The 18,109-nt window shown below is 43.9% G+C and overlaps 1 protein-coding gene across 1 annotated transcript in view; it reads left to right on the forward strand.

Moving 5' to 3' along the window:
• Window positions 1-16,630, forward strand: part of LOC147616796 (granule-bound starch synthase 2, chloroplastic/amyloplastic-like) — a 122,441-nt gene extending 105,811 nt beyond the window's left edge. Inside the window, exon 9 of the mRNA XM_086777853.1 lies at window positions 16,242-16,630. Coding sequence (XP_086633979.1) covers window positions 16,242-16,245 — 4 coding nt within the window. The 3' untranslated portion in view covers window positions 16,246-16,630. The remainder of the gene's footprint in view (window positions 1-16,241) is intronic.
• The last annotated feature ends 1,479 nt before the right edge of the window (window positions 16,631-18,109 follow it).

The raw sequence follows: 18,109 nt of genomic DNA on the forward strand, positions 1-18,109 counted from the left end.
CCCCGTGTCAATCTAGCTCTGGCTGCAGCAGAGAAGGTATCCCCTACGTACACGTATGATGTCACCACCTCCACCTGGCGTCCTGCGAGAGTGAATGTCAGTTGACTCTTGCCCTGTCTCGATGTATGAAAGACCACAACTTTGGTTTTCCCAAGGTTCACAGTAAGACCCCTCTGTGTGCAGAAATCATCGAGTGCATGTAGATGCTGCTGTAGACCTCCTGGAGACTGAGACACTAATACAATATCATCAGTATAAAGCATAATATGTACTGAGGTACCTGCTAGATCAACTCCTTCTCCGCCTCCCCGTGTAACGAAGTCAGCCACTTCATCAATGTATAACCCAAATAGCGTGGGGGAAAGTTGGCATCCTTGCTTCACACCAATGGTGCTAGCAATAGTCTCGGACATACCTCCTGGGCATCTGACTGGCCCAAAAACCTGCTCATATAATGCATAGATGCCCCATGTCATATCTGCTGGTATGCCAAGAGACTGCAGGCGCTGAAAGAGCCTCTCTCGTGGTACTGTGTCAAATGCCTTGCGGAAATCCAAAAAGCGGAGAGAGATGGGGTATCCTCTGTCATTCCAACAAAATGAAAAAGTACTGAACTAAAAAGCGGAGTCTGGGTGTGCAATAAGTACAAAGAGTGGGGGAGGGATTGGAGCTCTACTACTAGGAGAATGCAAAGTTATATGCATGAAGTATACAATCATGATATGCAACGTAGCTAGCTCCATCCTGTACCATACTGGGGGTATAAAATGGTATACATCAATGAAGGGGGTGTCCATAGCTCCCTGAAGAACATGCCTGGGTCTGCTCTGAAACGAGCCAGTCGCTCCGCACCCTCTCTGTGAAACTGAGCTCTGATCTCTGTCATCTCTCTCTGGTAGAGGCGTGGTGTCCGAAATCCAGGTGTCCTCTCTCTCCTGCGGGCTCTGAGTGTCTCTGCTCTCTGGAGAGTAATTCCTTGCTCTGTACGGGCTGGGAGTGGGGTGGATCTCTGAGAAAATGTAGTAATCTGTGTTTGTCATCCCCCCTCTGGAGCTGTCTGAGCCTGTAATGATGTCTCTCTGTGACGCTGTATGTCTAGAATGAATCTCCCCAGTATGCGTTGGTCTACTGTCTCAAAGAGCTGTCGTAGGGAATGTGGCTCTCTGAATAAAATGGGATATCTCTCTCTCATGGCTGTATGTGCTCTCCATCTGCATACATAATGCTCCTCACTCTCCACCTCCTCTCTGCACAATCTGCATACCCTCTTCTCTCGGGGGATTCGTGCTGCTCTGCCAGTCTCGATCTCCAATCGATGTGATGAAACTCTAAGCTGACCAAATAGCCACTTGGGAGCCGTGTGGTAAAAGCCCTCCATGTATCTAGGCCTCTCTATAAATCCATCATCAGTGATACTCATGAAGTGATCTCTGTAGTATAGCATCTTTGGTGGAAGAGGCTGTGTAGGCGATATCCATCTCTCTCGTGTATAGAGCTGCCATAGGTCCTGTCTCAATACTCTGTTTCTATCACTATGAGAATGACGGATAGTGGTGGATCCCTGTCATATTGCAATGGTGGTAGATGATCCATGTCTAGGCCATGCTGTGAGAACCAATGTGTGATGTGTGCATACCATGATCCTCTATCTCTTGCCTCAGCCAATTGTGTAGATGCCTCAAAAGCTATGTATGACAATCTGTCTGATGGCATCTCTCTGAATCTGTCTAGCATGCATATAGTCTGGAATATGGCCTCTACCATCATAGGAGGCGTAGCAAACTCTGCTCGGATAATGTCATGAGGTACTGACGGTTTCCTGTGTATCATGCGTGCCATCATGAGGGCGTGTGGTCTCTCTATCTGTGTCCACCAATGGGTAGCAAGGCCTGGCACCCATACCGCTGCTCCATACATGTGTGCCGGTGTGACTAATGTGTCAAATAGCCACCCCTTCGTCCGGGGCTCGTGAAAATGCGCCTGGTGGCATTGTCTCTCTAGCATAGCCAATGCTGCATATCCCCGTGTCAATCTAGCTCTGGCTGTTGAACCCATGGTGAAGCGCGTGGCTCCTGCAGAGAAGGTAACCCCTAAGTACACGTATGATGTTACCACCTCCACCTGGCGTCCTGCGAGAGTGAATGTCAGCTGACTCGTGCCCTGTCTCGATGTATGAAAGACCATAACCTTGGTTTTCCTAAGATTCACAGTAAGATCCCTCTGTGTGCAAAAATCATCGAGTGCATGTAGATGCTGCTGTAGACCTTTTGGAGACTCGGACACTGATACAATATCATTAGCATAAAGCATAATATGCACTGAGGTACCTGCTAGATCAACTCCATCTCCGCCTCCCCGTGTAATGAAGTCAGCCACCTCATCAATGTATAACCCAAATAGCGTGGGGGAAAGTGGGCATCGTTGCTTCATACCAATGGTGCTAGCAATAGTCTCGGACATACCTCCTAGGCATCTGACTGGCCCAAGAACCTGCTCATATAACGCATAGATGCCCCATGTCATATCTGCTGGTATGCCAAGAGACTGCAGGCGCTGAAAGAGCCTCTCTCGTGGTACTGTGTCAAATGCCTTGCGGAAATCCACAAAGCAGCAATAGAGCTTTCTCTTCCTTACTCTGGCTTGATCAATCATACATCTCAAAGTGAATACATGGTCAGTGGTAGAGAAAGCTCTCCTGAAGCCTGCCTGCCTTGATGAGCGTAAACCTGCTCGCTCAGCATATAAGCTAAGCTCTTGCTCCAACACTGCACCATAGAGTTTGGCCAACACGTGGCCAACGATAACCGTCCTGTAGTTGCTCGGATCGAGCGTATCCCCTGTTTTGTGGATCGGCACAATGGTGTGCATCGTCCACTCCGCAGGCAAACCCTCTGCTTGTCAAATCCCCATAGGATCTCCTCGTAGAACGCTGCTGATACGAGACTCGAAACCTGCAAACAAAACAAACAAACAAGAAGGCGGTGCAGGCTTGACTCACCTCCTAATCCGACAGCCGTGGGCAAACCCACAAGACTTGGCTGTCCCCACCGAGCCAGGAGCTGAGCTAACTAGATGGATGTACCGACCAATCTCTACCTCGTGACGTCCCATACTTAGTCTATCCCTAACTCCGCTCGCCAATCAGCCTCCCTAACTCCGCTCGCCAATCAGCCTGCCTAGCTCCAAGCTTCCCCAAACCTCGAAAAGCTAGTCTTGTGTGCGTGTAGCAGACGGTAGATACACACTGTGCACATGACATACTCCCCTTTCTCTAAGAGCTCACTTCTGAGCTCACTAAAAAGCCAGGGTAATCTCATGTCCTCCTCAAGAAATCATAGATGTCGAGGACATGACATTTGATCCACACGAACCTGAAAAGATTCTTGGATTTCGTGAAAGAAGATTGCGTAATACGCTTATCACGGAATACAAGATCAAGTGGAAGGATCGTGTTGAGGAGGACGCTACATGGGAGACATTGACTACTCTTCAGAGAGATTAGCTTGGCTTTTTAGTGAGCTCAGGAGTGAGCTCTTAGAGAAAGGGGAGTATGTCATGTGCACAGTGTGTATCTTTCGTGTGCTACACGCACACAAGACTAGCTTCGAGGTTTCGGGAAGCTTGGAGCTAGGTAGGTTGATTGGCGAGCTGAGTTAGGGATAGACTAACGGGCGGGCACCCAAGTATGGACGGACGGGCGCCCAAGCGTGGACACCCGATGACCGGCAAAGAACCTATAAAAGGGTGGCCAAGGTTAGTTATTAGTCATATAGAGTCTCGCGTGATTTGTGAGAGCTCTATGGTCAGGAGCCTGGATCTAGTGCAGACGTGCAGCTGCTTCATGTAGCCGAGGCCGGCAGCAGTCTCGAGGCCCGCGAGGGTAGCCTTGTGGCGGTATGGGACCTCACGAGGTAGAGATTGGTCGGTACGTCCATCTAGTTAGCTCAGCTCGTGGCTCGGTGGGGACAGCCAAGTCTTGTGGGTTTGCCCACGGCTGTCGAGGTTGGGAGGTGAGTGAGGCCTGCACCCCCTTCTTGTTTGTTTGTTTTGTTTGCAGGTTTCGAGTCTCGTATCAGGACGTTTTACGAGGAGATTCTATGGGGATTTGACAGTGGTATTAGAATAAAATCTGTCTCGGTCTTGAGCACTTCTAATAGATTCCTTCGCAACTTGTAACATTTCTTGCATATCTTGCAAAAAATTACGTGCTGCATCATGCTGAAGTCCTGAGAATCCCACTAACAGGTGATCTAGGTTGAAACCCATACATAAGCATGAAAGGACTAAAACATGTACTCGTATGCTTAGTACTGTTATATGCAAATTCTAACATAGGAAGATAATCTTTCCATGAACTCTGTCTTTTGGATACATATGCTCGAAGCGTACCCTCCAAAATCTGATTCACTCTTTCAGTCTGGCCATCAGATTGAAGATGATTTGAGGAACTCAAATTGAAAGTTGTTTCCAACTTCTCAAAAACAAGTTTCCAAAAATCACTCGTAAACTTAGAGTCCCTATCACTGACTATGTCGTGCGGTAATCCGTACAGTTTAAACAATTGCTTGATAAATTGCCGTGCTAATTGCGTAGCTGTAATGGTCTTTCGGGTCGGTAAAAATCTAGCCATTTTTGTAAAGCGATCTACCACAACCCAAATAGAATCGTGGCCTTGATGTGTTCTTGGCAATCCGGTAATAAAATCCATGGAAATACTTTCCTATTTATTACCTGGGATTTGCAAAGGATGCAACAACCCAGCCTGTCTAAAGCGTTCAGGTTTATTTGCTTGACAAACTTGACACTTGAGAACATAATCTTCTACTTACCCTTTCATCTTTGGCCAATAAAAAGTGTGTTTCACTAACGATAATGTCCTGTGTACCCCAGGGTGTCCAGCAGAAGGGGCGCCATGACACTCCTTAAGAATCTTGGACCGAATGTTCGGGATCTGTGGTACACAAATTTTGTCATTACGGAATAGTAAACCATTCCGAATCATCCACTTGCCTCGTGCAGCGTGAATGGTAGGCTGCTCAGTCATCGAGTCTTGGTCAATCAATGAGCTCCCGTCTTGGATCTTCTGCCAAAATGGACGAAAATAACTATCAGTCTTGCAAAGCCCTCTCAATGACTGAAATAAGTTAGTAGAAATCTCGGTGAACGACAAAGTATTCACCTCTCTAATTCGATTAAGTGCATCTGGAACACTATTCATGGACCCTTTTCTATAAGGAATCTCAAAATCAAAATCTTGCATTAATTTAGTCCATCGAGCTTTTTTTCCTCTCAAATTGTCCGCATCACATACATACTTGATTGACCGCCGATGATCAGTCAATACCACAAACTTGGAGCCATATAAATAATGTCTCCAAACCTTGAGAGCGTGAATCACAGCATAAAGCTCCTTCTCAAGGGTTGGCTAACGAGATTGAGTGTCGTCTAGCTTTTTACTTTCAAAAGCAACAGGTCTACCATCTTGAAATAGAGCAGCCCCAATGGCATAGTCACTGGCATCAGTTTCAAGAACATAAGGCCGACTAGGATCCGGTAATGCTAAGATAGGTGCTTCCTTGACTTTATCTTTCAAAAGTCTGAAGGCCATATCCAGATCGTTATTCCAAGTGATAGGCTGATTTGACTTACGTCCACGACCTTTCAACAAGTCGGTCATCGGTAGTGTGAGCGGAGAGTACTCCCGCACAGATTTCCGAAGAAAAACAACAAAACTGAGAAAAGAACGAAGTTGTTTCACTGTTTGTGGTATAGGCCAGTCCAGAACCTTCTGAACTCGGTTATAGTCACTGCTCAATCCATCTCTAGTGATCTTGTGTCCCAAGTATATGATGTCTCATAAAAAACTCACATTTACTTAACTTAGCATATAGTCGATTCTGTCTTAAAATAGATAAGACAATCGTGAGGTGTCTAACATGATCCTCAAGAGTACGACTATATATCAAAACATCATCCAGGAACACAATCACAAATTTTTCCAAATGTTCACGAAAAAGATCGTTTATCATTTGCTCGAAAGTGGCTGGAGCATTGGTTAACCCAAAAGGTAATACGAGAAACTCGTAATGGCCATACCTAGTCCGAAAGGCGGTTCGTTTGACATGCCTTTCATGAATACGTATCTGGTGATAGTCAGTACGTAAATCTATCTTCGTGAAATATTTCGCTCTTACTAACCGGTCAATCAGGTCATCTGATCTAGGGAGAGGATAACGGTTCTTAATTGTCAACTTGTTCAATCTCTTGTAATCTATACACATTCTCCAGGTGTTGTCCTTCTTTCTCCTAAGCAACACAGGTGCACCCCAAGGTGATTTACTTGGACGGATCTGGTCCATCCTTAGATAATCTTCAAGTTGTTTAGCCAACTCATCTTCCTCAGCTTGGCTCATCCTGTAAGGTGGAATACTAACAGGATGAGCACGAGGGATCAGGTCAATACGATGATCTACTGTCCTTTCAGGTGGTAAGTCCGATGGCAGTTCCTTAGGAAATACATCTTGAAATGAATCAAGTATCTTCTGTAATTCTTTGCTTTCAAATACACTTAATTCATTGACATCCATAGAAGGTATGAGAAATGAAGAAAGTGGAATTAATACACAATGGAAAGCGGTATACAAAGAAGAATCCATTATATTTTCAAAATCAAATGTATTTACAAGAGGTCCCTGAGAGGGATGTATATAATCACCTAAGATACTATACTGGGTGTTTCTATGTTGAAAAGAAAAAATATGACTAGACCTATCTATCTGGACTTGAAGAGTCTTAAACCACTCAATCCCTAATAACAAGTCTACATGTTCTAGGTGCATAATATAGCATTCTAGAGTATCTTTGTAGTCCTGAATCCAGATTGGTAGCATCTCCACCTTTCGATCCCATACTTGCCGACCCGCAGGTAGGCGTACCTCATAGGTATGATCGCTGGGTGTCGTATCAAGACCCAATTTCTACACAAGTTTTTAGTTAACAAAGTTGTGTGAGCTGCCGGGGTCTAGAAGAATGTGGATTCTATGGCCATTCACTTCTCCATAAACTCGGAGAAGATCATGCAAGCCAAAAACTTTAGAGTTGAACAAACAATCAGAACATGTACTAGGACGAGAAAGTACAGTAAGTGACGTACCTGTGAAAGACAACTGGTTAGCTGTCTTTGGCTTGGGTCTTGCGTTGGTCTTTGCACCCTTTTGCTTCGGGCACTTGTTACGCATGTGTCCTTTTTCTTCACAGATGAAACAACGTCCCTCCTTCTTGAGCTTCAAAGCTTTAAGAAGATGTTTCTTCTTCGCTGGTGTCGAACTTGAATTCTTCGAAGGTTGGTCCGAAGACTTTCCTTTAGTCGAGTTAGCCATTGGTGCGGAGAACTTTCTGTTGTGCTTGTTCCCCTGCTCGGTAACGGGTTTAGACTTGGAAGAGACCATTGTATCATCATAGATACGAGCGGAATGAATGGCCTCGTCCAAAGTTTTGCATTTGTTATTTTTAACCTGTAAACGGTATGAGTCGGGTAAACCGGCTACGAAGAACCCCAAAAGAGTTGTGGGATCCATCTTCGTAGCTTTCATCTGCAAGTCCCTAAATTTTTGGAGGTAGACCTTATAAGTGAGGTGCTGCGAGGTCATGGTCAAAGCTGTAAACCGGGCAACAACATCGTAATCATCCTCTTTCTTGAGGAATTCTTTCTTGAAGACATCTTCGAATTGTGCCCAAGTCGTTGGCTTAGGGTTGAGTTCCTTCCACCAAAGCAAAGCTTTGTCTGAGAGAAAACCTGCTGGTAGCTGGATCTTTTTCCCATCGTCATATGGATGAAATTGAAAATGGACTTGCCACTTATGTAGCCAAGTGTCCACTATCACCTTGGTACGTTGCTTTTGCTCGCCCCCAAACTGTTCCGGAGTAATGTTGGGGCCTAAAGCAGAGGCCAAGGTATCCATACCCGAAAGAGTAGATAGGGTAGTGGTCAAAAGAGAGATGGAGTTTTGCAAAGCTTGCATCTGCGCGGTGATTTGTGCTTGACGTTCCGAAGAAGCAGCTTCGAGAGCAACTTTAAACTCTTGGAAATCTGATTTTGATACATAATCGTCGAAAAGGTCGGCATCGGTATCTTCCGTAGCCGGCAGGCCTTCCCGTTCGATAAGGGGCTCCAACTCGGATTCTTGGGTCGACATCTTGAAGAGAACTAGGGGAGAGAAAATTCAATCTTGCACAAGAAAAGTGCTAGAGAACTTGAGAACTTGAAAACTTGAGCGATGTGTGACAAGAAGTTCGCTTAAGGGGAATTTATAGGCTTCCCCAAAAGCTAACTGTAGCTTTTGCTTTTGTGTGTTTTTTTTTGGCATATATATATATATATATGTGTGTGTGTGTGTGTGTGTGTGTGTATTCTGTTTTCTTAAAAAAAGAAAAAGAAAAAAACAATTGTAAAGCAACTCTTGGGTTATAAAAAAAAACCCCTTTACTAAGGTTCAGGAAAAACGAAAGTAAAGGAACTGTGGTGTGGGTTTTTTTTTTGTAGTAAAAAAAAAAAAAACTAAAAAAAAACAATACGCCTATGCTTTCACTTTTTCTGCTGCGCCTGCCACCCGTACGCCCGCTTGCTAGCGTTGACGCTTGCGCACGTAACCGGCCGCTTGCATACGGCTGTTGCCAGCACACGTGCCTGACGCCCGACTACCAGCACGTGTGTCTGGCTGAACCGCCTGATGCTGCCGACTGCGCACCTGTGCGCTTTCGCCCGCCTACGCATCTGGTGACGCCCGCCTGCCTGTGTATACCAGCTGCCAGCAACCAGTTATCCACCTGCCTTGGCTGCGCATACCAGCTTCTTGGCATGTACGGGTTGTGCTACCACCACCCAAGCGACCCTTCTCCTTCTCTCTCTCTCTCTAAAAAGAAAAAAAACAGTCAACATGCTTCTTCTTTTTTCTCTCTTCAAAACTGTTCATACGGTTGCAAAAAGTGCATCTAGCCTTCTTCTTGCTAAACAAATCAACCCTACTAGACCACCATCTCCATCATCACGGGTTTCTTCAATGAAAAAGCAACATACTAATCTGAAAAAACAGTAGTATGCATAGAAAAAACAGCAAGCTTCTTGAACTCATACCTTTTCTTCGACCTCATCTTCTCTACCTACCGACTTGCTCGTTCACGAGGCATGCTCCAATTGTTCCATATGTGAGTTGGTAATCATGGAGCATGATTGTGATTTGTATAACTTCTGAGTTGCTAATTAAGGTAGAATGCTCATTTCTATATACGGGTGGCCATTGGCCAGAATGCCCAAAGTTTTTAGTCGGGTGGTCAGATTAAGCACTAGGGTGGTTAAATTGACCAGAACGCCCAGCTGAGTGATGAGTGGTTTCGAAGGCGAAGCCAGATGCTCAAATCATTTGAACAAACCATGAAAAGATGAGTCTTTACAACGAAGCCTTCTTGGACCCAAAGCATGCTAGTCTTAGAATCTAGGAGAGTTACTCTAATGGAAATTCCGTTCACGTCAAAACCTCTGATTTTCACAAGGATCAAGACTTACTAAAAGCATCTTTGTCAAATTCTTTATGAGTTGGGATATTTTTAGCATAGAATGTTATGGAAGAATCACCTTTTAAATTAAGACATGTGGCATCATCTAGAATGGGACATGTGGTATCTAGAATGAGACATGTGTCCCTACACTTGTCATTTCACCTTGCTAATAGTGGAAGAGTGAGTTCTTCCTATGAGAAATTCACTATTTGGGCCATATAGTGTCCAAAGATGGGATTCAGATGTATCTAGACAAGGTGAAGGCTATTATGGAATGGCCAGAGTCGACTAGTGTGCATGAAGTTAGAAGCTTTTTGGGACTATGCTCTTACTACAGAAGGTTCGTCAAGTAGTTTGAAGTGGTTGCTGGACCATTGCATGATTTGACAAAGAAAGCAGTGGATTTTAGGTGGGCCAAGAAGCTAGAGAAAGAAGCTTTTGAGGCTTTGAAGTTTTATGCCAATAAAGCACCGGTATTGATCATTCCAGATTTGTCAAAGCTATTTATCATAGAATGTGATGCTTTAGGAGATTGTATTGGTGTAGTCTTAAACCAAGAAGATTATGTAGTTGCTTATGAATTTATGAAAGCAAAAGATTACAAAATTTGGAAAAGAATGCTCCCACCTATGAAAAGGAGTTAATGGCCGCTCTCCCATGATCGGCCTTTGAGTCGTCTAGACAGTTGGCATAGGAGGGTCATAGCAATTTTTTTGTATGCATGCATCACTAGTTGGTTTGAGCCACATGGCTTTGGGATGGACCGCTTTCCCCCATTTGAATACAACTTGGACTCCTTCTCCCTTGATCTCTCACGACAGGAGATCAACTACATCATGGATTTAGATGTGATTAGACTTCATACAGACGAGACATGGATATCCCGGCTAAGCTTTTTCCGAAGCTTTAGTCCTATAGAGAGCATTTCTTGAGGGTCACTGGGGATTGTTTCAATTAAGAGGTCCAATTATATATCTAGACACATCCTAGGCCATGAGGATTGCCATTGGTCAACTGAGGGTTCCATCACAGCGTGACATGAAGAACTGTAACTATTTGGTCTTCCTAGCTCTATTTCACATGATGGAACACATGCTCGGATACATGGACGGATTGATGAAATCATGGGAATAGGGATCATGAAGCTTGCTCAAGGTAAAAAGCATTAGTTTTGGACAAAAAGCAAAAAAAGCAAAAAGTCAAACTAAGTTGACCGCGAGCTAAGGGAACCATTGGAAAGAGAGACTGAGCTGGATCAAAAAGCTAAAGGCTGCTTTTCCAAAAAGCAGCTCCAAGGCCAAAAAGCAAGGCTCTGAAGTTACAAAAGCAAAGCTCAAGAACTTTGGCAAAAGATGAGTAATATTTTATTATTACTAAAATACTAAAGAAAAAAAAGAAAACAAAGCATAAAGTATTGCTTTCACCGTTAGTGCCAATAAACATGATAGGTGTTATGCACTTGACTCCTGATGGCGAGAAAGTGGCAAACTCCACTGACACTGAAAGTAGCAAAGACTCTGACCAATGCAACTCTGAGTATGAATCTCAAGAAGAAACTGACCCTGAGCCTGAGGGGGAAAATGAATCAAATATTCACCCAAATGTGGAAGCAAGGTGCTCAAGGCCTAGGACAGTGACCTCTTGCAGTTCATCCGAAAGTGAGGGGGACACAAGTGAAGATCGACCAAGTGAGTCCGAATTTGATAGAAACAAAAATCAAAAACTTGGTAAGAAGAAAACGAGACATAAGCGCCAACGCTATCGAGCTAATGTACGAACTGCAATAAACAAGGAGCGATCCACTGCAGAATGGCTTAGTTATGTAGGAGCTATTGATGCTCATCGAAAGTTAGCGAATAATTGGGGACAATACCTCTCCCCAAGTATAAAAGAAGCTAGATCCCTCTTGTTTGGGTATCAAGCTTGTGGAGAGCAAGGAGACCCTCATCTTCATCTACTTGTCGCCCCCACCGCCGCCGCCTATGCACCGCCACCGCCACCGCCGTCGCCGTCGCCTTTGAGCGCCACTGCCACGACTGTGCAGCGCCGCCCACTGCATCAAGCTACCAACAACTTTCTCCAGATCCTCGACAGGGAGATTAGCAATTGGGTACTCATATCCGCCACTTTGGTGTTTTGCTTTTTCGAGCTTCTTCTTCCGATTGGGTATTGAGTTCCCTTGGACATCTTTGAGATTTAGAGTTGGAGTTGGAGTTGGAGTTGGATTTGGATATTGGATATTGGATTTGGTACTAGCTCGGTGAGAGATTCTTGTGGGTCATCCCCGTGGTGTGCTCAGCATCAGAGATCTCTTGCCTCGACATTGACATCGACTTGGACATACTACATCGGCATATTTGTGTAGCGCAGCCGCCGCTACCGCTTCTGATTGCCGCTGCCCGTTGCATCAAGCTGCTAGCAACTTTCTCAAGATCCTCGACAGGAAGATTGGCAGTTGGGCACTCATATCCACCACTTTGGTGTTTTGGTTTTTCGAGGCTCTTCTTCAGATGGGGTATTGAGTTCCCTTGGACATCTTTGAGATTTGGACTTGGACTTGGACAGGACTTCTAGATGGGAACCAAAGCCGTCAATCTATTTCTCCTGAAACCGCGGCCATGTCTTCAGCAGAGTAGCAAGACTTTTTCAAACAATTTCTGAGAGACAAAGAATTCCTTGCTTGGAGAGCCAAGAAGGAAAAGGACCAAGAAAGGGCTCGAATGTATGAAGATTTCATCAAGGATCGAGCCACTGAAGCCGAAGGAGTTGAACTACTAAAGCGTATCTTCGAGCCACTGAAGCCGAAGGAGTTGAACTACTAAAGCGTATCTTCGAGCCAAGGGTCACCATTGCAAAAGCATCTAGAGCTACCAGGTCTGCTTCCCATAGAGGAATCAGGGAGACCACTCCTAGGCCTGCTATCTTAGATGTACCCTCTTCAGGTCAAGCAAGAAGCTAGAGAGATTGGAAAATCATTAGATTGACATTATGACAGGAAGCTCATCAAGAAGATTGCATTGGAGAAGTCTTGAACCAAGAAGGCCATACTGTGGCCTATGAACGTCAAAGACAACAAGGTAGCAGATGCATTATCTTGGAGACCCCTGAGCCATGAGGTTTCTGTAGGCTACCCTATGGATTTCACTTTGATGAAGGATCTTCATGCTACCAAAGGGAATTTCAAACATGTGTTGGAACAGATTGTAGCATAGAGATTTGGTGACTTCTTATGTCATCAAGAAGGATTTTTCTTATGATGCAAACCCGTTGACATAAAGGATTTGAGGCCAAAAGTGAACAAAGAAAAGCCATGCTCCACCTTACATAGTGCAAAGAAGCATACTGACTACAACTCAAGCTTTGGAAAGCTACCTTTATTAGGCCTTGTATGAGAAAGAACATTGAGTTATATGTTTGAGAATATTTGGTTTGTCAGATGGTCAAGTTTGATCGACAGAAGGTAGCAGGATTATTGCACCCATTGAATGTTCTATGGGAGAGTATTGCTATGGATTTTATCTTTGGATAGCCAAAGACACGATATGGAATGATGGTATATGGATCTTTTTCAGGTTACCAAGAAGATCCACCATGTATGTTACCGATTGGATCTTTCAGATCATTGGAGGACACATAATGCCTTCCATGACAGTTTATTGGAACCATGTATAGGGTTACCTCCCCGAGGAGCTTGTATTGAAGGATCCACTAGGGGTGGAAGAGCCAGATCAGATTGAGTTTTATTCTGTGAGAAAAAGAGGAAAGACAGTGGTGAGAAAGTTTCTCTTGGAGTTCGAGAATTATTCGCTATTAGATGCAAGAGAAGTACTTCTAGGACTCTCCAGATATATTTTGAGCTTATGAGGAAATGGTTGGGCCAGATATATTTGAAGTACAGATATGGACGTCTTGCGATCAAGACAGATACAAGAGGGATGGATTGTATCTCTAGCCCTCTTCATTCTATATATATTGGATTGGAATTGATCATTATTTTGCTTATATAATGATTATTTGGACATGCTCTAGTTTGGGTGGCAACGATGTCCTATAGCCCAAGGAACGAGATTTGTATATGGGGCTTCATAGTTGGGCGGTCATTGCGACCATATGGCTGAGATGACTGCATTGGATTTCACAGTCGGGCGGTCATTGCGACCAGATAGCCCAGATGATTGCATTAGATTTCACAGTCGGCCGGTCATTGCGACCAGATAACTGTATTGGATTTTACAGTCGGGCGGCCATCGTGACCAGATGGCCCAGAGGCTGTATTGGATTTCTCAATGAGGCGGTCATTGCGACTTGATGGCCTAGATAATTGTATTGGATTTCACAGTCGGTTGGTCATTGCAACGAGATGGCCCAGATGACTATTGGATTTTCTAGTCCGGCGGTCAATGTGACCAGATGGCCTAGATGACTGATGAATTCTCGGGCGGTCTCTAGTGACTAGATAGCCTTGAGTGATAGTCTGAGCGGTTTCCTTCGGGAGCCAGATAGCTCAGGCTTCGGCACGGTTTTCGATGAAACTAGACAGGACAATCCATAAACAGGAAGATCATTACTTGTGCATTGCATCCTAATATATGTTTGAATTTCTTTGACTTTGTGTGTTGTTTTTGATGTATGGGCAATGCTTGGATTTATGGCATGTAATAGTCCACTGGGCTCCAGACTACTTGGCCAGTACCTGGAGTACCCAGTAGACGCGAATGATGCATACTTGTTTGTTAACTAGCTTTTGTCTAGTTTTTGCTGAAGGTACCATCAAGAACAAAGCCATTCATTAAAGATAAGGCGTAGAGATGTTGCCAGATGAGCAGATGACACCACAGATATGGGGAAAGACCATATGCACAAGCTCACCCGACGGGGCTAGTACTGGGAAATATTTGAAACATATGGATGTACTTGATGTACTTGGAATGGATATACATGGAACATATGGATGTGCTTGGAACACTTGTAGTCCACAGTTGAGGACAACTGTGATATAAGAGGGAGGAAATGTAACTATTTGGCCCTCCCAGCTCTATTTCACATGATGGAACACATGCCCAGACACATGGACAAGTTGATGAAATCATGGAAACAGGGATCATGAAGCTGGCAAGAAAAAAAGCACTAGTTTTGGACAAAAAGCAAAAAAAGCAAAAGTCAAACTAAGTTGACCACGAGCTAAGGGCACCATTGGAAAGAGGAGACTGAGCCAGATCAAGAAGCTAAATGCCGCTTTTCCAAAAAGTAGCTCCAGGGCCAAAAAGCAAGGCCCTGAAGTTAGAAAAGCAAAGCTCACGAACTTTGGCAAAATATGAGTAATATTTTATTATTACTAAAATACTAAAGCATAAAGAGAAAACAAAGCATAAAGTATTGCTTTTGGCAAAAGGCAAGACCCTTCCCAAGTATAAAAGAAGCTAGAGCCCTCTTGTTTGGGTTTCAATCTTGTGGAGAGCAAGGAGACCCTCATCTTCATCTACTCACTGCCGCCGCCATGTGCCACCACTGTCGGCCGCCACCGACTAGCTCAGCCGCTGTCGCCAGCGCCGCAGCTTCTGATCACCGATGCTGCCTTTGTGCAGTGCCGCACGCTGTTTCAAGCTGCCAGCAACTTTCTACAGATCCTTGGCAGGGAGCAGTTGGGCACTCGTATCTGCCACTTTGGTGTTTTGCTTTTCCGATGTTCTTCTTCAGATTGGGTATTGAGTTCCCTTGGACATCTTTGAGATTTGGACTTGGACTTGGACTTGACTTGGACTTGGATTTGGATTTGGACTTGGACTTGGACTTGGATCTGGACTTGGACTTCGACTTGGATCTGGACTTGGATTTGGATATGGATATTGGATTTGGTACTAGCCCGGTGAGAGATTCTTGTGGGTCATCCCCGTGGTGTATTTAGCATGAGAGATCTCGTGCCTCGATGTCGACATCGACTTGGATATTCTACATCGGCATATTTGTTTGCTTTTGTATTCATTGATGTATTGATCTTGGCCAGCGTGCCCGTGGATTGTTCCTGAAAGGGGGTGGGGAACAGGCTCAGTGTGGTGTACTGTGTAAGATTCCTATTCTCTTCTCTCTCTCCCCCCTCTCTCTCTATATCTTTATCTCTTGGACACGTGGTTGAGTCTGTCACGGCATGCCTTGCTGCGCTTACAAGAACGGAGGGCATCCCACTATCTAGACAGATGGGTATGCAGGCTGTGTAGTACTGGGGATATCAAGTCTGAGGAGCATTACATACTTAGATGCCCACTTTACTGATACATGGACGCTACCACTGTCTTTGTCACGGATGATGCATTATAGAGATAAGAGATGCTTGGGATTATCTGTACTGGAGTTGAGGCACCACAGAGATAGACTACTGATGCCGCAGCTGTAGATGCTGCACATACATCTATCACTCGCTTCTTTGGCCTCCAGTAGAGTGCCCCAGCTTACCCTTAACTGTAGTGTTTTGAAAGATAGTGTTATGATATTGTTTACTTCAAAGCAAGCTTTCTTTTTTACAGGTTTCATTCCTTTTGACTGTCGTGTGTTAAAGTAAAGTAATATAATACTATTTACTTCTGATGATGCGGTGTTAAAGGGTTTCATTGCTCGTAACTGTAGTGTGTTGAAACAGTGTTATAATACTGTTTACTTCCATGTAAACTTTCTTTCCTTGACAAATGCAGGTAAACATGTTTAATAGCAAGAAACGGTCTAAGGCTGTTCCTCATTATTGACATGCATGTTCCAAAAAGAGTGCATTCGTTGTTCCTCCATGTTATAGAAGTTGGGAATTTCTTCTTGCAACCCATAGCTGTGCAGTAACCTTCTTGTTAGGAAATGCTCAAGTGCATCCGAATCAGCTGTTGTATGAAAAGTCTGCTATTCTAGCAAGCTGCACTGCGTTGCTGAAAGCAGGAGGTCTAATGGGCACAGCATATGCTGTAGTTTCAATGTGTATATGTATCTTTGTTATCTAAAAGGGATTGTCCAACTACCTATCTTCTTGGTAGATGTGCTATGACTGATACATCAATACAGAGGAATAAAGCTGTCTCCTCCTTTTTATGCAAAACAAGATTCCTGTCTTATCATGTGTGAGTCTTACGCACCAGTGTTTGTCAATTATGTTCTCGGCCGTCGTGCTCTTAATCTCTTCTACATACTGTTTGTAGATGAGGCAAATCATCTTGCAAGTGCTATTCCTGAGGTTGATAAAGAATGTAAGAGGTATTTCGAATGTATACAAGATTCTCTTCTTGCTTCCATCTATTTCAGCAAGATATAATGGCAAGTGGATTGGCTTATTGGCTACAAGCTGGCATGCGCAAGTTTTGAAGTATACCCTAACCCTAGATTGCAGTTTTAGATGCAGTGGGTTGTGTGGAACCATGTGATAAGAAAAGGCAATGGTTGCCAGCCCAAAGAGCTGAGGCAAATGTTCCACAAAAATTCAAGGTAGTCTAATTGCTGTGTCCTGCCAAGACTTGAACAGCTTACAGCACTTTGAAAAGAAGTGCCCTCAGACAGCTTTTTCAGATTTTGTCTCCTCAAATGTTAGTTTGGCCCCTTGATCACCTTAGCAAGATTGGTGTCCTTAGCAAGATAGTTGACCTCCTATACTAAATGTCAATGACTCTTGCAAGTGTTGGCATGTCTAGCCTTGTCCATTAAACCTTGACCAACTAATGACTTGGCCTTGATTTTGTAATCCATTAAATCCTTTACTCTCCATCTACATGAAGAGTAGGATAGAGAGGATGCATGTAGATGGAGGATGCATTCCATCTAAGTAACTATCCATCCATCTATCTTTCCATCAACTATTGGTATATCGTTCTATTTAACATTTCTATCCACCATCTATGCATTGGTCTTATATATATATATATATATATATATATATATATATATATATATATATATATATATATATATATATATTCATCCATCTCCCAATTCATCTTATAGATCTTATTGATCATATGTATCCATCGATTCCATGTCGACATCCATCCAATATATCTATCCTGCCATCATGTCATCATACTCCTTAGCAAAATTCACTCTACACGCCATTGGCTACATAACCTCTATGTAATGATGACCTCTTCTTTGCATCTTCCGCTGGGTCTCTTGCTCTAGTCTAGCATCTTGTCCATCTGTCTCCTGATTGGTGTGTCTGTTCATCTATCTATATTTCAGCTTTCTAGTAACCTATCTATACACTCTAGTATCTTCCTATCCATCTCATTGTCTATCTACCTATCCACATATCACTCTTATCATAACTTTATAAATTACAAGCTTAGGAATGCAAGATATCAATGCCCCCTCCTCATAGTGTAATGTTTGAGCGCTTGCTAGCTCATGTATCTGCAGCTTGCCCTGTGTGATAAGTAGCCATAATTGAGCAACTTCAATGCTTGCCATATTGTTGGATAGATTATATGCATGTATAAACCTATCCTTATAACTATTCATACATGTGGCAAATTTTACTCTTGGGCATAATGGTTCTGGCTGGGTTGTGAGGAAGGACGGGCAGCAGCAT

Source organism: Cibotium barometz, chromosome 38 (genome assembly GCF_041138505.1).
Source record: "Cibotium barometz isolate CiBa-2024 chromosome 38, ASM4113850v1, whole genome shotgun sequence".
Classification (NCBI taxonomy): Eukaryota; Viridiplantae; Streptophyta; class Polypodiopsida; order Cyatheales; family Cibotiaceae; genus Cibotium; species Cibotium barometz.